Below are 21,313 nucleotides of genomic sequence, written 5' to 3' on the forward strand. Positions count from 1 at the left end.
TCAATCCTTGTGAAAATGGAAGGGATGGAACGAAAATGAAGAGAGGAGAAGAATGATATGAGTTTTGTGGAGGTTTGGTGGCTAAAAATGGAGGTTAGGGTGCTGGAAAATGAAGAACAAAAGAGAGAAAATGAAGAACACTATGAACAAGAGAGAGAGAATGTGGAAGATGAATGAGATATGTGTTGGATCCCATTTGGGGCTTAAAATGGCGTGCTCCTTGGTGTCTCCCATCAGCTGAAGCTTAATTAAAATAAGGAAAAAGAAATTAAAATATAAATGGGAGCCTTGTCACACTTGCAAGGTGGCAACTTCCTATTGGTTTGTAGATGATTCCAATATGTGCCTAATTTCCCATGTGTCATCCACATCATTTTAGCTGATTTAACCCCTCAAAATAATCATAATTCACGTGCAAACCATCAGCCATTGACCTCAAGGAGTGTTGACCTCAATTGCCCAATTGATGCACAAGTCACATGCCACCTATGTCACATAAATCACATAATTCAATTAAATAGCATATGATATAATAAAATCTAATTCATGTACAGAATTAAATTCATAATTAGAAGGGAGAATTTATTAAATTAACCAAGTTTCAGGCTGCATAAAATTATATAAAAATTTTCACACAAAGGCAAACCAAAAACTAGGACAAACTAAGACACTTAAGAAAGTGTTAACTTTTTTATTTAATTACTCCCAAACTAAAATGAATTTTAAAAATATAATTTCACCATTCATCAACTGGACATAAAATGCACTTTGTCAATTTTTCTTGTACATTTTCTCAAAAGTTTATTTTTTGGACCAAAATGCCCCTAGTGCACTGAACCTAGAAACTTAGGCAAAGTTCCAAATCTAATGCAATGTGTGCACTTGAAGGTGATAAATCATTAATAAAATGGTCCTAATTGACAAATAAAAGTGGGTAACAAATGTGTTCTATCATAGACATCAAAAACCACCTCAATCAAACGTAAAATAGAAATTTAGTATACGTTGAAATTTAGCTCCCTATGCTATCAAGTGACAGCACTAATGCTGTCAAATTTGTGCAATGTGCCGTGATACATGGCATAAAGGAGACAAGCCACGGTGCACATGCCATTTTTTGTACAAAATCTATTTTTATGTTTTAAAACTCATTATTTTGGGTCCCAATTAATTTCTAAGTTTTTGCTTTAATTTTAAAATTTGATTTGAGATTATTAACTAATGTTTGAGATTTGACATGTTGAATTTGGGATTCTTTTTAAAAGAATTGGAGAAATTTTATTTTTATGAAATTTTACAATGTGGTAATCATGGAAAAGGTTAATCCCTTGATTGCCATGATTTGGAGTTAAATAGTAAATTAGCAAGGGAGACCTTACATCAAGGTCCTTTATAAGGACCAACTTTGCTAACTGAAGAAGTTAAAGAAGTTCTTCAAGTTGGTTAAAGGATGACCACCTAGAAGGAAGGTGAAGGGGTGGTTGGCATAGGAATATTCAGGGAAAGGTTCTCAGTGAGTTCAGCCTTTACCTAAGAAAACATGAAATCATAACCCTATAATGCCTCAAAAGTCAACAATTTTGCACAATAAGGGAGGAAAGGGAATAGGTAACTTACCCAATGATGATTCAAGTTTCAGATGCCTCCAAATCTCCCACAATATTAAGTCCTTGAAACCATAAGCTTCTTCTTTTTCATTCTCTCATTTTCTTTCTTTCCTTTACTAGTTTTCAGCTTGATCACATATTTGATACGAAGATTTATGCACATATGTTGCAGTGCATTAACACCTCTACCATGACAGATGGCATAGAGAGTCCCAATCACATTTTAAACCTTTCTCTGTGCCACAATTTTCTCAAACTTTGATCTAGCCCTTTTCTAAGGCTCTTCAAGGATCCAAAAACTATATTCGTCTCCCATCACTATCATTAATCAAAAATTCACTTGAAATTATCATCTATATATGTTTGAAGTAATTTGTTTTTGAAAAATAGAATAAATAAAAGGCATAAGGCTTGGGGTATAATAATTTTAAGTCGTTATGTTGTCAAAAAATTTTTAAGTATAATGGGACATGGTTAAGGTCAAGTTTAATGTACTAGTATTCATTCTCTAATTAGAGAGGGATAATATATGATGGCATATGACTCAAGCATTGATTTTTTCTTGCTTTAACTTAGTTGTTATAATTGCATTAAGCCACTGATCACATTTATGTTATAAATGATTAACACTAGATTGACATTATCAACAAGAGATAGATGGTTGCTAGATGTACATCTCAAGAATACTAGAATAGGGTTCAAGAATTCATTAAGTTTGTAAGAGAGCATGCTAGATATTTATAAAGAATTATGTGTCCCTATTTGAAGTGTAATTCAGTAAGGCATACTTCTCCGTAAAAAATTGAAGACCACTTAGTGAAATTTGAAATCGATCAGAGTTATAAGTGTTTGACACCACATGGGAAGACACCAGATGAGATTAATTGTAGTTAGAGGCATAGTGAAAGTTACCATTTCCTTAATTTCAACACAAATGAGTATGTGGCCAATAATCTTGAAGAGTTGGAAGATGCCATGAAAGACATATTCAAGGATTTTTTAAAAAAGGTTAGAAAGGTTGAAAAGTGATGTAGATATGCCTTTATATGAGGCTTGTGAATACACAATATTGTCTGCAATATTGAGATTCTACAACTAAAAAGCAAAACATGGGTAGAGTGATGCAAACTTCATGGAAAATCTCTCTATCATATAAGAAATACTACAAAAACCTAACAATTCCAAGCTAGACATATGAGGCAAAACAATTGTTATGCTCTATTAGCCCAAGCTATAAGAAGATACCTGCTTCTATCAATGATTGTGTTTTGTTCAGGGGGAATATGAATTATTGACTCATTACCCTAAGAGTATGGCATCACGGTACAAGAAGAATCGAAAGAGTTTGAAGAAAGCAACGTGGTATTTTCCCATCATACTAAGATTCATTCACTTGTATAAAATATCGAATGAGGAAAAAAAATATAACATGGCATGCAAATAAGCGGATTAAAGAGGGCTTGTTTCAGCATCCTTTTGATTATTGAGTAGAAAAAGTTTGATTCTAAATACCTTGAATTCAGGGAAGAAGATAGGAACCTGTGCCTTGTATTGGCTACTAATGGGATGAACAAAAATGGGCTTCAAAGCAGTACCCACAATATGTGGCTAGTGATGTTGATGATCCATAATCTTCCTTTATGGCTTTGCATGAAGCATAAGTACATGATGTTGATAATATTAATATCAAGACTCGAGAAATTTGGGAATGACATAGATGTGTACTTAGCTCTATTAGTTGAAGACTTGAAATTACTCTGGATTATGGAGGCACAACAAAAGATTAAAATTTTTAAATCCCTATCCTAACGTGGACTGAATGAACTTGTTTAAGTCAAGGTAGATAGAAGAATTACCTTTTAATTCTGAGCACTTCCCATATTGTCTTCAAGTATTTGGATATTAGGAGCTAAGAATATAGATCTACTCCTTTTACCAATATCTACACAAATAGCTTTCAACTCAAACGATGTGCTAGTGCTTGAAATGTCCATTTGTTTTATTAAATGTCAAACTACTCTACTCTAGGGTGTTTTTTCATGGCTCTCAATGTGTTTTGCTGTTAAGACTTTTTTAACTCTCTAAACATTAACATAGCACATCCCCAAAATCTATATTATATACTCTCTCCATTAAAAAATGTAAGGCATTTTTAATCAAATCTCACCCCCCAATAAAGTAGTTACCTACTTTCAAACTAAGTTTATCTTTTCATATTTACTCCTATTAAATACCCTATAATAAATATAAATTCGCTATCAATAGGGGTACTTTTGGGAAAAAAAGCAATGATTATACCTCAAAAGACTAAAAATACTTTATATTTTTTATTATCCAACTCCTCAAAAAATGCCTTATTTTTTTTTTAAACAAAGGGAGTATAGGTTAGGGTTTTTGCCTTCCTATTGAATTTTCAAAAATAATCACAATTATTTTGAAAGTCATATCTTGAGAGTGAACCTAAAATTTCTAACTCCACCTCTCTATTCTTGTGTTCTGTTTTTTTTTTCAGTGCAAACATGTAATTTCGTCTACATTAAGCAAAAATAAAATTCTCTCTTCATGCACCATGGAGATTCGTGCATGAGACCTAATAAATAAAGACCAAGAGGAAATCCATTGTATTACTAACACATTTTGTTAATCTCCACCTAACAATTGAAAAAATATCATGAATTTACTTTATTATTCATTCCAAATTTACAAATATATTATGGGATATTGCATGCAATATCCATACACTCATTTATTTATCTGCACATAATAATACAAAATAAGTGACCTAAATAGTAAAATCAACTATGATTAATTTAGTAAGGTTTAACTACTCATTTGAATAAAATTTTTCACTCAAACATTCTAACAAACACTTTATGTGCGAGACAAAATAAGCTAATATAATAAGCTTCTTACGTTTTCAATCCTTTATTCAAGCTCTGTATATAGAACAGTGAAAATAAAAACTTAATTTATCTCATAAATTAAATTTATAATATCATATCTTATTTGAGTTTATCTTATAAATTTAAATTATAAAACTGATATAATATTCTCTCATATTATGTTAGCTATTAAATTTAATTTATCATATAAAATTAAATTTAAAACTAACATAACATAACATAACATAACATAATATAATATAATATAATATATCAGACATACATATTATATTATATATATATATATATGTATACACGAAAATATAGATATATGTGTATATATATTTTGAATATATATACATATATGTATATTATTTTTTAAATTTTATATATCATATGCACACACATATATATATATATATATATCTCTACCAAACATATATACATACACGAATATACATATATATATATATATATATATTTCAAATATGCACGCGTGCGCGTGCACACACACAATTTGTTCACCTTAAATAAAGCATTGCATTTATTGAATCTAGATACATTTTAAATTTAATGAACTTAGACATTATAGTTTGAGTTAGGCTATTTTTGTGTGCGACCCTATAGACTCACATGAAATTGGTAGTAGGCTAATTACATTACTAGCCCACAAGTGACTTTTAATAAGACATTACAACTACCTAATTCATATAGGGATTGATGATCCAATGCAACCTATTATATAACTATATTACATGCCTTTTGTCACACGATATTTCAATCAAGTATGAAACATTGAATTATCATTTTCCTTTACATAAGCATTACTTTTTCAATATTTGAGTGGATTGACTATAACAATAAAAAATCCATTTTCATCATAATATGGCCATACATTTTCTCAGCCTTACTCATTGAGGGGCTCAATAATATTTCTTAATTAACATAAGGGATAAATGTCTACTTGACCACTCATATTCTTTTGCATGAATATCACTAAACTCAATCACAACCTTTATGATTACCTGATCAAAGGTGACTTTTGACTAGGTCAAAGTTTAATAGTCATCATGTATGAATCCATGATGATCTCAGGTCAAAAGGCTTAGTGATATGGTTACATGTGAGATAAGATTATAACTTATATCACGTAGCTTTCTCAGAAGGGGTAAGTCTAACACCTTATTCTCTTTCAAATACATATGACATTGATTTATATCTTTATAATTAATCAAAGTCATACTAGTCTTGTTTCATTTATGATCCCTCATAGATGACTGACTAGGGACACTTAGGACAATAACTATAATTTGTCTAAGGATACACTTATCATAGTGAACATGCAATTGGTATGATAACAAAAGAGAAATTCATTAAACAGCAATGTACACAGTATGATAATTGGCCTTAGAGCACAATTTCTAACATTTCGGTAGAATCAACGAGTATTCGACATATAGTAATTTGTCTGGGTACAACATTAAAGGACATCTTAGATGCCGCATTTATGAAAAAGGCATGGATTTGATGAGGTTACGATATGGGATAAAGAATGTCTATATGGGACATCGCAGATGGTAGCACAAGGATCATTGGTATTGTAAATGGGAAAAATCTCTCAATGGGATACTAGAAAAAAGCGGGCCACTAAAGATATTGACTAGTGAGGAGTTATTTGAAAAGATCAAAGATTTAGATATTGAATTTGATAAACCATTGGCAAAGTATGTAGGAACAAGCAGTTGAAAAAGAGGCCAATTTTTGTTTTGAGTTGCCTTATTATTAGATGTGAGGCACTTTTTTGATATCATTCATAATGAGAAAATACATGCAATAGTATTGTCAGGACTCTACTTCATATTCTAAGGAAGAACAAAGACAACATTAATACAAGGTTAGATACGGTTGAGATAGGAATGAGGGAAGAATTAGTGCCAGAGGAGAATGGAACTTGAATACATCTTCATGCTACATCTTATACACTATCTAGAAAAGAAAAAAGAAGTTTATGTGAATCTCTTACCAGAGTCAAAGTTCCAAGGGTTATTCTTCAAATGTAAAGAACATTGTTTCATAAGGGGCTTGAAGCTAAATGGTTTAAAATCTTATTATTGTCATGTTCTAATTGAAAATTTCTTGCCAATAACTGTAATGGTGTGTTACCTAATAGTGTGTTAGCAATGATCACAAGAATTTATTTTTTTCCTTTCAAGGCTCTTTGTAGTAAAGTAATTAACCCCACAAAGTTATCGAGGTTGCAAATACTAGTTGTAAAAAAACTATGTAGGTTGGAGATGCATTTTCCTCCTGTATTTTTCTATATTATGGTCCACCTAACCATTCACTTGGTTAGAGAGGAAAAATTGTGTGGCCCCACCTACTTAAGATAGATGTATCCAATGGAGCATGACATGAAGATATTGAAAGGGCATGTGAAAAATTGAAGTCAACCAAATGGTTGTATTGTTTAATAATATATCAAAGAAGAAGCTATTGACCTTTGTACTTAACACTTAAAGAATGTTAATGATACTAATCTTCCAAAAGACTTTTATGATGATGAAAGGATGATAATAAGGAAAGTCATTACTATTTTAGACCAACAATAGAAAGAAGCATATCTTTATGTACTTATCAATTCTCCAGAGGTCAATAAGTATGCATAAAAGCATAAGGAAGAGCTTAAAAGCCATAATCCAAATAGAAAAGAACAATAGATTATTAAAATGCACAATAAACATTTTATTGGTTAGTTGAAAGGACTTATTAATGAAATGTATGATTCTAATCACAGTTCAGTTCCTAAGAGATTGAGATGGTTGGCAAATAGCTTGACTAAGCATGTTCTTTCATATACTAGCTATGTCATCAAAGGATACACATTCTATATGAAAAAGCATGATGATCAGAGTATGGTACAACATAGTGGTGTAACTCTAGCTGCCAAATCTATACACATTTCAAGTTCCAAGGATGATAATTCAATCTATGTGAAAATGCCATACTTTAAGGTAATTGAGCATATTTTTTTAGCTTGGATTACATCACTTTTATCAAAGGATGCATGCTCTATATAAAATGGGTTGATCTTTATGAATTTCAATAAAGGAGGCTATAAAAGTGAAGCATTTATTATTGTAGTCCAAGCTAAATAAGTTTTTTATGTCCCTGATCCTACTAATAAGGAATGGTCTGTTATTTTATTTAGAAATAAAGAGAATGATAAGGGAAATATTGCAAATTGGCTAGAAAATGAAGACAATTAAAAAAAATAATGAAAGAAAAGATGACATATTTGAAAGGCTAGAAAATAGTCATGATTTTGATATTAAAGATTCTACTTTCTATGTGAGACATGATCATACAGAGGGCATTTGGATATTAAAGAGGGGGAAATCACTTCAACTAAAGAAGAAAATTGTTCAAGAATTATTAAAAAATTGTTAAGAAAAAAGTTGAGACAGAGAAAAGAAAAGGAACAAATTTGAACATATAAATGATTTTTAATTTGATTTATTTCATTTGTTTGATTTAATTTAGTCCAATTTATTTTCATTTAAACAAGTGATTAAATGGCTACGAGAAATAATAATCATGCTCCTCCTCATAATGACTCTCAGCAGAGTGACCCTATTCTTGTCTTTGCCATTGATTCCCAGCAACAAGGTAGGCGAGCTAAAGAGGAGAGATTGAGGAGGGTTTTGGTAGTTACAGAGCATGTTGTGAGGTTAAAAGCACTAGGGAGAAAGTTGCCTACTCAGTGGAATGATAGAGGCCAATGCATTAACTCGAACAACATGGTGAGCTAGATTAGAGTAGTTGTTAAAGCTAATGTGCCACTCAGTATAACAAATTGGATAAAGGCAACTAATTCATTAAAGGATTTAGTTTGGAATACAATGTTAGTAAGATAATTCTTATCTGTCATTTTAAAACATTTTATATAGAGATTTCAACTAATCTAAAATATGATTAAATTCTTTTTTAGTTTGGATTTGAGCTCGATAAAAGTTAGAAGAAGTTTGTTTTGCAAAAAGATAAGACATCCCACTACAGTTTTGAAGCATAGGTTACTCAAAAATTCTTGAAGAACTCAAACATAGCCAGCATTGAAGATGAAGTTCCCTCATCTTGAGATTCATGATTAATCTGGATTAGTGAGCTAAGTTTATTGACTCTTGTCGTAGTAAAAAGTTCAAAGTAATATTTCTTTCTTAATATTAGTTTTTATTGCTCATATATTTACATTGACTTAAATATTTTATTTTCATAGGAATTAAGCAACATGAATAAGGTAAGGGCAAAGAAGAATGAATATCTGCACTTAAAAGAGCACAAGAGTTATTATGCTATTAAGAAAGACTAATTAAAGGAGCAGGTATCATAGGGCTCTATATCATGTAGCAAGCTTTGGGCTTTAGCCTGAATAAATAATTAGGGAAATATTCTGGACCCTCATGTGAAGGAGGTTGTCAACAAAATTGTAAGTAGTAGTTCCCTTATTTTGTTGTGTGATAAGTATTTTATTCATTTGCATTTACAAGACCCAAACATTTGTATTTACTTTTCTCTATTATATGATTCACAAGTGACCCTATCTTAGGAGGTAGAATTAGGAGCTTTACCTCCTATCGAGGATGTCTTATAGAAGGCTTTGAGAAATGTTGACCACCCTAGTCATATTTGAGGTGTAGGATTTAAAATAACCAAGTAGGAGTACTTTGCTAAGGTCTCAAGGAAACCTAGGAAGACTACCAATGTTACAGAGGTGGATTTGTTGTGGCAAGAACTTCATAAGACCTAAATAGTTATAGAGCAGCATAAATACATTAAAACATTGCTCAAGGGGTGTGTGTCGAGGATTTTTGCAATAGAATTTAGCCCTTCAAGTGTGAAATAAAGCTGCACAATCATCCCCTCTCTAAAAGATCTAAGGGCTATCTCAACCTTTTATAGGACAAACTTCTTGCACCTCTCCCCAATCTCAAACGTTGACTACAAAACAAATGAGTCAATTTAAATAAACACTTACAAAACAAGTTTAAAAAACTAAGCAAAGTGATAGTATCTTATTGCTAAAGTTCTCCATACTATGTCGCTCATTATGGGAGTTATGTTTTTCCAAGATTTCAAAATAATAGGCATAGAAGACTTCCCTGCCACCTCAATATAACTAATGAAGTTATGACTATCAACTACTTGATTTTTGTTATTCCATTTGATAGTAAACTTCTTTCATTTCTTGCTTTAGTAACTTCCTCCATTACAACCAACCCCCTCTTCAATTGTTCTTCCTCCCTATTAAGGCTGGCCTTCTTCTTAGTCGCATCATCATTTTGCTTGCTAGGACTACTAGATTTAGAACTGACGTCTGAATGATCACACTCAGTAGACATTTACCTATGAAAGAAACAATAATCAAGATTAAATAAATAATAATAATTCAAACAAGGGCAATAGCATAACAGCTTTCTTTAATAAGTCAAAAAATAATGTAACTACCTATTTATTTCATTCCTTTTCTTTTTCTTATTTTAACTACTTTTTTTAACTAATTCCTTCTTAACTTTAATAGTTTTCTTCTTTTATTGAATTGATTTCCCTATCTTAAAAATTCAAATTCCCTCATTGTGATCACGTTTTACATGAAAAACATAATCTTCAATACTATCTAAACCATCTTCAATTTTAAATGATGTCCTACAAAACATATCAACTTAAACCTCATCATTTCTTTAATTTTGCTCATTTTCTACATCTTCAATTTCTTCAACTTCCTTGTTACACCATAAAACAATAGATTGTTTCTTATTAGCTTGATCATGGAAAAAAAAACTTGTTTGGCTTGGGATGAAAAAATGAAAGGATCCTCTCTAAACCCTTCCTTATTTAGATTTACCTTAATCAGCCCAAAGTCATCAACATCTAGCTCATTCTTATATTCAACTCACTTGCAACTGAAGACAAAAACTTGAAAGGAGATGTAATCTAACTCATAAATTTTCTCAATTACATCAAAGTAATGCATTTTTGGATAGATAGGTTTTTTATCTTTTGCATTGGAGATGTGCATACCATCACTGATGGTAGATACAATATTATTTTGCATTATGCTTTGGTCATCATGCTCCTTCATGTAGAACTTGTTCCTATATCTGGTAGAGCTTGTGTAAGAGAGGATATATTTATTTAGACCTTATGCCAGCCATCTCAATCTATTAAGAACTAAATTAGGATCGACATTGTACTTCCCTTTGATGTGTTTTTTCAACCAATATATGAACTATTTATTGTTTTGATAATAAAACTCTATAATTAATAATGGTACTACCTCTTCAACTCTATCTTGTAAATCTCTACATACTTGTGAACCCTCTAGAGAGTTGTATAGCACAAAAAGTTATACTTTGTCCATTAGTCACTTGAGATAGTGATAACTTTTCTTCTCGTTGTCCTTTATTTATCTTCTTCACTAATATCCCTTGAGTTCTTTAAATATTGACTGCAAAAGTGAATAGCTTCTTTACTAATATATAGGCTAGCAATGAAACCTTTTGGTTGATTGAATTTTCATATACCCTTTTAATACTTTCATATTACACTCAAATGGGTATATCCATCTCAAATAAACAGGGCCACATAATTGTACCTCTTTAACCAAGTAAATAGTTAGGTTGTCCATGATATCAAAGAATGTAAGAGGGGAAAAATAATCTCCAACTCATATAATGTTTGCACAATTTTGCTTTACAACTTTGGTAACTTGTTAGGGTTAATTAGTTAACTATAGAGGCACCTAAGCAAGTCATATAGCTTCATGATTGTAGCTTGCACATTATTGGGTAAAATACCATATAAAGCTACCAAAATAAAATTCTGCATCAAAACAAGAGAATCATGAATCTTTAAGCCCTTCAATTTTAGGTCCTTCATTGAGACAAGGCTCTGAATGTTTTAAGAGTAACCATCCAAAACCTTGACTGTATTAAGAAACTCTTAAAAAATTTTCTTTTCTTTTCTAGATAATGTGTGAGTTGCTGCTTGAAGAAATGTAATAGTTCCCTTCTCTTGTGGTGCTAGTTCTTCTCTTATCCCCATCTCAACCATATCTAACCTTGCACTGATGGCATCCTTGGTCTTTCCTGGAATATGAAGCAACATCTCAATAAAACCATTGTACATATTTTTTTCTCAATATGCATCAAATTGAGGATGTGTCTCACATTCAAGGTCTTCCAGTATGAAACTCAATGAAAAATTGACATTTTCTTTGACTTACTTGTTCTAACATGCTTCACAAATGGTTTGCCATCTTCAATATCAAGGTCTTTTACTTGGTGAAACAATTCTTCACCAATCAATTCATACCATATTGCAACCTCATCGAATGTGTGCCTTGTTCATGAATAGGGCATTCAAGTTGTCCTTTAATGCTATACCTTGACAAATTACCAAGCTAGAAAGTCATTAATTGTATCGAAAAGCATGGCTCTCAAACTAAATATCTCTTCTCTGTAAGCATCATATATCTTCACAGCTATCTCCTACAATATCTTCAAGTCTTTAATTAATGGTTTTCAGTAAACATCTATGCCACTCCTAGGTTTCTTAGGCCCCGATTTAGCAAAAACAATATCATATACTTTTATTTCATGCAAAGCAAGGGAGGAAGGTTATAAATGACCATCATCACAAGCCATGTACAATAGGTATTGCTTTGCATCCTACATGGATTCATCCTATTGGTAGAAAATGTGAGGCGTAGATTCCTATCTTTTAGTCAAATCTTATCCATTTAGGAGAATCAAATGGATGCTGAATCTCATCATCTTTAATCCTTCCATTTGCATGCCATGTTAAATTTTTTTTTTGTCTTGATGTATGCTACACAAATGCCTAAATCTTGAAATAATAGGAAAATACTACATTGCCTTCTCTAAACTCTTCCCATTTTGCTTATAGTGTGATGCCTCACACTTAGGTTAAGTCTTCATGTTCATTCCTAAACAAGATACAATCATTGGGGTAAGCATGTGTCTTCTTATAGTTGAGGCCAAACATGTAAACTGGTTTATGTGTACTATCACTTAAGCTCCCAAATTAAACTAAGAAATACCCTGTTATGTATATGGGAGCAACCTAGGTCAACTCTCATGGATTTGATTAAAAATTAACACCTTAGTTACTTAAATCTACCAAGAATAGAAACAATTTAATTGGGTTTGATTGATTAGGAACTAAACAAGCAAAGATTAAATGCAAACTTTTTTTTTTTGTATTTTCAAGATTTTGGATAGATTTGAAAAATTGTTGAAATATGTGGTTAAAATGAAAAAATGATGATCTTCCTAGGCACATGAACTCCCTCTCTTATCCTTGCTCTATCTAATTAATTTTCTCTTAACCTTAATTGGTTTTAAAGTCATCCTAATAACCACTAGGAATTTAGCACTCTTAGGTTCTTTAGATTAACTAGGACCCTAAATTAACCCTTGGAACTTATTGTGCTTAAAAATAAACAATTGATTATGAAGTTAATTACCAATTCTAGCCTTTGTGTTAACCAAATGAGACCTCAAATTGATTAAAAAAGTGATTAGCCAACCCCAATACTTATCATTCACATCTTCAGGTAATGATGAATTGCTTTCCATATACTCTTTACTATTATTATTTACATCTTCAGGTATGTCTCTATGCTTTACCCAATACTTAAATTCCATACTTGAACAAGTAGAATTTACATGTCTTAGGAGAAACTAATTTCACATTGTCACAACTTAAACAAAGGCAAACAATTTGCTCATAGTTTTTTTGCATTATTTACTATTTTAATGAAGTTTGCCACTACATCCTAATATTCTTTAGATAGCTAGTTGACAAACATCCATTTCTTATCTCTATAATGCCTTTATTTAAGAAAGATAGTAAAGACAAGAAAATATTTATGAGTCATAAGTTTAATTACTTCAACAACTTCAACTATCCTCATATTTTTTCTTTTTAAGGGTAAAATAAAATTTCTTTTAAAAAAGAAAATCAGCAGCCTAATAGGTTCAAATGGGTATTCCCAAGCATTATGCCTTCTATTTACACTATTTTAATCTAACAAAATGTTAAACTACTTCAAACAACTTTAATGATGCTCATATTTGTTCTATTTAAGGGCAAACTAAAATTTAAAAAAAAAAATTGACAGCATTATATTTGTTCTCGGCTTATTGACCTCTTCTATCAAATTGAATATTAAAATTTTTATTCAATGATTTTGCACATAATCGTCATTGTTGAATATAATGCATTATATATATGATTTTTTTTAGTAGTGATGACCCCTATTTATACACTTAGAATATAATGCATTATATATCCAATATAATGCCTTAAAATAATTAAAAGAATATTAATTAAGAAAAATCTAAAAGCCTTATGTAGCTACTAAGTCAAAGACCAAGTTAACTAAGATTACTACATCCACACTCCACCCATCATGCTCAAAATTCTTTGGGATCTTGTAAAGAGAAATCCACAAACACTAAATTATCTCTAGACCCAAAGTGCATCTTCTTGGGTTAATTTTCAGTACTGATCTTCTATATTTTCAGTATTTATGTTTAGCATTTTCAATACATATTCAATTTTTCAGTAGTCATCTTAGGTATTTTCAATATTCATGTTCCATGTTTCAATATTGAAAAATATTTATTTTATCTTTTTTGCAGTATGTACTAAAACCATATATAGAAGATAAGTACTGAAAACATCTATTGTAAAAAAAAAAAAATTAAATGAGTATTGAAAAAACTAAAGATGCCTATTGAAAATGTAAAAAATGAGTGCTAGAGCTATGAAAATAAGTACTGAAAAATTCAATCAAAATTTTTTTAAATCTCAACTAACTATAATTAATATTCTTAAAAGGTCATTAAATATCATTTTCCCTTGAATTTTTTTCAAGTGGTCACAAGGGGGCATTACAAAAAAATCGACCTAAATATCTCTGATTTTTTTAAAAAACTAAATTTCCACAAATTTCTAACAAACCTTTGATTTTTTTCTCGACCTGAACAATCCTTTAATTTTTTAGTAGTCATCCTTTTGTGAGGATCTCTTACCGGAAAAAAAGAAAAAAGAAAAGAACAACTCTTATTTTTTGTCAACTTAATATCAATAATTTTCAACATGCATTTGACTTTCAATAGTCATCTATTGTACGGTAGTACTAAAAATAATAATAAGAAGACTTAATCCTTCTTTAAATTTTTAAAACTTATTACCTTTAAGCTTAATTATAGGTCTTAGAAAAAGGTCTTCACGTGTCGCTGTTTACTTTATTTTATTATTATTGTCATTTTTATTTTTATTTTTTTTTTGTAAAAGGAAGGGGTCAAAGCCCAAAAGAATTTCATGCATGTGTCGCTGTTTTGGGCATAACTCATGCATGTCAAAAAAAAGAAAAGAAAAAGAAATGAAATGAAATGAAGAAAATACATACATGAAAGTCTTTTTGTTAATGAATCAAAACTCCATTATTGAAGAGGGTGCACCTGAAGAGAAATTATGGGGGAAAAAGTGGATAAAATAAATAAAATTTCAAAATACAGTCTTATCCCTACTCACAACGATGATACTACTATCATAACTACTATAGAGAACTAGAATCCAAGTCATTTCGTAAGTTCACAAAAATAAAGTAGCACCATGAATGCTTTATTTATGCAACTGATATTTGAAGACATATTTCTAAACTTCTACACATTCAGATTCAGAGGCTTCCACTAATAATACATATTACTAAGATCACATATTATTCACCAAATTCTGAAAAAAGCACCAGCAGGAAGAACTTCTCACATTATTTATCACAGAATCAACAGTCATTTTAGTTACTTATAATTCAAAGATGCCATGATCATGACTAATTAATTAGGTTGCCTTTGATCGAGGTAGAGGACCAATTTGATAACTCGGCAAAAGTTGAAAATTGTGAATACGAGGACAACAATTCCGACCAAAGTAGAACTTGCTCTCCAAGCATCTCTGAAGTATACCAACCTCAACGAAGCCATAGTACGATACCATTTTCTCGGGTAGTGTTCATTCAAATCATCTATAATCTTTTTATAGCATGTCTTGTCCGCCACAACATGTTTGCAGAGACTGTTCACTAGAGTCGTCACTTCCTTGTCGCTCCCAAGTTCATGGACAATGACTTCCTTCTCAACTAGCAATTCAACATCGTCTTTGGTGTGAATGAGAGAGTCAATGAGAGAGACATAGTTGCAAATATAAGGTTGATCCGAATAGTGACATTGCTCAAAGGCTCTGAGGTTTCTTAGAACACATTCTGTTGTGTCATCCACTTTTAATTGTGGGATTTGCAAACGAGCTTTGAAGTACGAGGATTTTGGTAGACAACCCAAGCACAGAAACCAACTCAAGATTTTAACTTTCTCCAACTTTATGCCTAGTAAGGGTGGGTTGGCGATTTTCTCAAAGCTCACTCCAGATTCCCTCAACTTAGTTACTGTCCTTAGAACATCAGAGGGCAACCCTTTTTCACGATCAATCACTTCCCTACAAAGATAGAAGTACTTAGTCATCAAATAAAATCCTTTCAACAATTTGTCAGTTTGTTGTTAGTGATATCGATATGCAAACTACTGAGAGAGCATAAAGGAATATTTCCAAACTACCGAAACTTGAATTGAATAGTTCAAAACTTCAGTGAAAATATTAAAAAAATATTTTTTAAAATATTAAACCTAGTTTGTCTAAAATTAGATATAATGGTTGTGATGTGCTATGGAGAGGAAGTAGAGGGAAATTTAAATGAAGAAAAGCCAACCAAATAAAACTTGAACGTATTTATAAATTTTTAAACTATAGAGCTGAAATTATGAAAAAAAAGACTATACAAAATATTATAGATCTAATTATAATTATAGTAATAGGAATGTAAGAATATATAATCAATACTCTCTGTGTTAAAAATTACAAGGTATTTTTAACCAAATTTTACTTCAATAAAATTGTTAGTTATCTTCAAATAAATACTATTTTTCATATTTACTCCTATTTAATTATGTATTTCACTTTACGATAAATATAAAATGATCTATTTATTTGTGACATCTTCAAAAAAAAAACATATTAATTACATCTTGAAACATTAAAGATATTTTTTATTTTTTAATAATAAAACTCTAAAAAAATGCCTTACATGTTTTGCGAAAGAAAGTGTTATACAACCAAAGTCACTAGTCTTTTTTCTTAAAAAAAAAAAAAAAGTAGCTGTCGACGCAAGAAACAGTATTTGAATATCAAGATTACCATTGGAAATTAAATACAGTGCTTTTGGAGATAAAAGTACGTACTTAGGAAATCAGTGAAATGTACTGGAGCATTATCTTTCCACTTCTGCTTCACTAGTTCAAACCTGGATGAGGGCTCGGGATGAGCCCAATCTTGTTTATAAGGATGAAAACACTTGAAGTAATCGTAAGCGACCTCGATGAATTTGCACCGCTTGTTAACGGAGGCGGGGACGACAGAGCTGTATAACTCTTCCAAGATGACCAATGGAATCTGATTTTCAAGCAGAAGCAAGTCTCTCTGGATAATCTTGTTCAGCCATGTTTGTTTCATTATAACATCATCATCGCTCCTGAATCCTCAGAAATAGTTCCATGATGAATACAGAATCCAATAACATCATGTCCAGCAACTTTTGCGACTTGATCTTGGGGAACAGACTTTCTGCATAGCATTGGCGTATTTATTGTTCTTTTTCTTTAAGGAAGGCCTTGAACTTGTGCAGGGCTCCAATGTTGCCCTTGACACGTTCCTTGAAGACATCCAAGTAGTAAAGTTTGTGCGTTTGCATTGGTTTTAGCTTTTTCTCACCATAGTGAAGTGGTCCTATTGAAACCAACTGAGGAGTGCAGGCATCCTTATTCAGCTTCCGAAGATTGCATAGGACTCTGTAGATGTTGTTACACTTAGTTGCGTTGATCAGATCTTCATTCGGTTTGGTTTTTATATCGATCATAATGTGTTCCACAATGTCATAACAATTTGATGAAGCAGAGGAGTTTGCATGAGATGCCATTGAATATTGAATCCTAACCTGCTGTGAGCCAAATGACCAAAGATAACGACGGAAAAAAAAAAAAAAGGTCACTTTTCTCATAAATGTAGGATCTAAATAACTTCTCCCTTTCCTTCATTTTATAAGTTGTTTTTTGTAGTGATTTATTGTGCTATAATATACTCCCTCACTCCAATCCGGATCATAATATAAGTCATTTTTTAAAAATTTTATTTAGTCTAAAATATAGGCATCGAGTAAGTGTTATGTATATATTTTTCAATTACATCTTACTTCATTGAGAAATTAATAAGGGTATTTTGAATAATTCAAAAGGTTATATTTATTACACTCATGGGTAAGTTAGGAAAGATATGAAAATTTTTAGAAAATTAAGATTTTAACTAAGTTTTTTAAAAAATATAAATTAGTTAACAATAACTTATATTGTAATATGAAGGAAGTGAATAAAATGTTTTGGGAAAAAACATAATGGTTCATTAATGAAACTCATTCTAAAATTACCCCTCATTATTACACTTAAATATAAATACAGACACACACGCATACATGTCTTCCTACTCTATTGTTTTATTAAACGAAGGATATATTTGAAAGTTCAAACGAAAAATGAAGATTCCTAGCTTCATCTAATCAATTTCATTGGTGTTTATCAAAATATGTTTTATTAAACCAACTAATATTGGTCTAGTTGGTAAGAATTTTGCCCATATAACCCATAAGTGTTCAAATTTCATTGTCAATGTAATCATTTTAATTTGTTGGTGAATGCTCAATCTGTAAGTACTTCTATAAATGTTCATTGAACCTGAAAGCATACCCTTACCCTAATGATTACCTTGGATTCAACTTACCTAAACTTTTTATTTATAAAAAATGTTTTATAAGATAGGAGTAGTTCACATAGATTAAAAGAAGAAGGGAGAGAGCAAAGGAGGAGGTGAGGGTAGAGTTATTTGAATCTACAATGACTTAAAACTCATACTAGAACTTGTCAGTCCAAAACTGGCAAAGGAATGGAAGAATGATAATATAGTCTCAAAAAGATAAATTGAAAAGGGTGTCATAAATTAGGATTTAATCATCAGACTAATTATAGTAAATCAAGCACTAACCCAAAAGGATTATCCTATAAGAGAGTAACCTAAACAAATTCTTAACATGTATTTTTACAAACGATTCAATATAAAGGGATCCCAAATCTTTAAAAATATTTCAAGAACTCGTATTATTCAATTAAACATATGCAGAAGCATGATAAAGGAAACATATCAACATGAGAGAAGAGCTTCCCCCTTTATTTTCTCTCTATGCCTTACTCTACAATACATATATACATATTTACAACATAACACTTGGCCACTCAAATCCTTCCATAACTAACAGCGGGGGGTTAAGATCTCAATTACATTTATCATAATAACTATTACCTAATTATCATGCTCTGTATAATCTATTCATCAATAGCCTATCATATACATGAATTTTTCTTTTCATTCACATATAATTAATATCAATTGCTCACCCTTAGACATCAAAAACATAAGGGGAGACCATAACAACATTCAAGTTCTCAAATTAGGTAATATTAACTATTTTCACTTGCACAAATATTTTGGCCTGTTAATATAGCTTAAGCATCAAATCACATTCCCCAGTACCCAAAATACATTTTTCCCAACACAAAACCCATAATGTAAGTGGATCAATAATATATTATCCTAGTTGGCAATATCATAAACTAAATACACATATCAAAATAAAAATAGAAAGGCCTACAGAAGTGATTACTATCACTTGGCCTAATGCTCCTTTCCTTTGTTCTTTTGAGATGAGCTAGCTCCTATAATATGTTAAAAGAGAGGGGTGAGTACAATCACTCAGTAACCAAGACACATCTAAGTTATACAAATGCATAATAATTAATTACGAATGCAAGTGGCTAATAAATTTATCAAGATGACCATGTAAACAATCACATTAATAACATGTTAATCACATTACCATTTAACTAATGTGAATAATCTCAAGAATAAAGTTAAGGACAAAGCTTGCACAAATGGCCACATATACATTATTCACATAATTACGACATGTTCTCATTTCCACAATTATAATCATATCCTCAACATAGCCATCAATCACTCAAATGGCATGATAATAATAATATGCATGATAAATCTCTTCCTTATATCCCTTCTTATTTTCTCTGACATGAAATTCGTGGGCCAACAACTGGAAGGGATTGTCCATGTGGTGAGACTACTCGAGGCCTTAATTATATCATGAGGGGCTACCGGGCCAGGGTTACCTTACTCACTTATGAACACAGTTTCCCTCAAATCACACACTATGGGGTGTCATATCCAAAACTAGCTATACCCAAAACTCCAGGTAGGCCAGTAAGGTCAAGTCCCTTAATAGGAATAATGCTACAGTACCTTACAAGGTAAGTAGTGACTATAACTCTTAGGATTATTGGTTAATAGCCAAGTATCATATGGATTTTGCAAAATCGCTAACTCCTTCACTAAGGTGAACTCCCGCCATATGATAATGCTCATGAGAAAATACATTTCAAAAACTCACATATATAATTTACAATTATCCCACATGCTCATCAACTTTCTTGCTCAACAAACATCAAGAATCATCATATTTCAATCATGCCTCTTGCACCAATTTTTATATTATCATATAAAACTACATTAGCATCACATAAAACTCAACATGCTCATACAATTCATCACTGTGCATTATCCACAACTTATAATTAAGAGTGTACACATAATCATCAACCATCAATCTCATTACTCATACCAAGTTATAATTAACTTGGTCACAAGTCATAGAGTCTCAACAAACCCACATGTATTACAAACAACCATTTCAAAATTTAGACATATATATATATATATATTTATATTCTTTTATTTCACCAACATAATTAATTAAGTAACATATAAATGCATAAAATAGATTTCCCCTGGTTACCTCAACCTTTGAGAGGTCAAAGGTTACCCCTTAAGTTACAACATTTTCAAAGCTTTTCAAAGCTTGAATGGTGTCAAAAGAAAATTAATCTACAATTGATCATATCCCAATATGTCAATAATATTATTAACACAATTTTCACTCATATTCTAACACCTAAGTATTTATTTTATTTTATTTTTTTTAAGACCTTAGTCTTAACCTCTTGAGTTCTAAAATTTAATTTCACGTATTTGAACCTATCTACTTGGTTCAATAGTCTCCTTCACAATTATTTCATTCAAATAATTTTCTAATATTAAAATTTTCCTTTTTATTCCAAAAATTCGCACATAAAAATATTCAAAAATTGTAAACTTAATTTCAAGCCTAGAATCATTATTCTATAGTCATAATAATTTATTTCTCATCTCAATTAATCATCTAAATATCAATAAATCAATTTATATTTTTAGATTTAACCAAAAATCTACCCATAGGGATCTAGGGATAAACACAAATGCCTCATATTCCAATTCTATCAATAAAATAATACTCTAAAATATTTATTACACCACCAACAACCTCAATAATCAGATTTACTCATCAAAATTCATCCCTCTTTCAAACCATAGGTTTTTTAAAATCTCAGAATCTGCAGCTCAAAGGGAAAAATGACTAAAAAAAAATGTTTATAACACTTACCTAGTTTTAGAATATTTAAAATCTCATCTAAAATA

General features: G+C 31.0%; 1 protein-coding gene across 1 annotated transcript; it reads right to left on the reverse strand.

Moving 5' to 3' along the window:
* Positions 1-15,196: 15,196 nt before the first annotated feature.
* On the reverse strand, positions 15,197-17,600 carry LOC129289166 (UPF0481 protein At3g47200-like). Its single transcript, XM_054925974.1, has 3 exons — positions 17,302-17,600; positions 16,929-17,156; positions 15,197-16,066 (listed from the first exon to the last, which is right to left on the reverse strand). Exons 1-3 carry the CDS (start codon positions 17,598-17,600, stop codon positions 15,412-15,414), a joined length of 1,182 nt encoding a protein of 393 aa, XP_054781949.1. The 3' UTR covers positions 15,197-15,411.
* Between the last annotated feature and the right edge of the window lie 3,713 nt (positions 17,601-21,313).

This window comes from Prosopis cineraria, unplaced genomic scaffold, assembly GCF_029017545.1.
Source record: "Prosopis cineraria cultivar Desert tree isolate PC_DT_omini unplaced genomic scaffold, ASM2901754v1 PC12, whole genome shotgun sequence".
NCBI classification, from domain to species: Eukaryota; Viridiplantae; Streptophyta; class Magnoliopsida; order Fabales; family Fabaceae; genus Prosopis; species Prosopis cineraria.

Bases quoted from the DNA above. Each gene is read 5' to 3' on its own strand.
- LOC129289166 (XM_054925974.1), bottom strand. From the start codon at position 17,600: ATGGCATCTCATGCAAACTCCTCTGCTTCATCAAATTGTTATGACATT. The intron at 17,157-17,301 runs GTTCAAGGCCTT...CTGAGGATTCAG, and splicing joins AACATTGGAGCCCTGCACAA to GAGCGATGATGATGTTATAA. The intron at 16,067-16,928 runs GTTTGAACTAGT...CTATCTTTGTAG, and splicing joins CATCCCGAGCCCTCATCCAG to GGAAGTGATTGATCGTGAAA.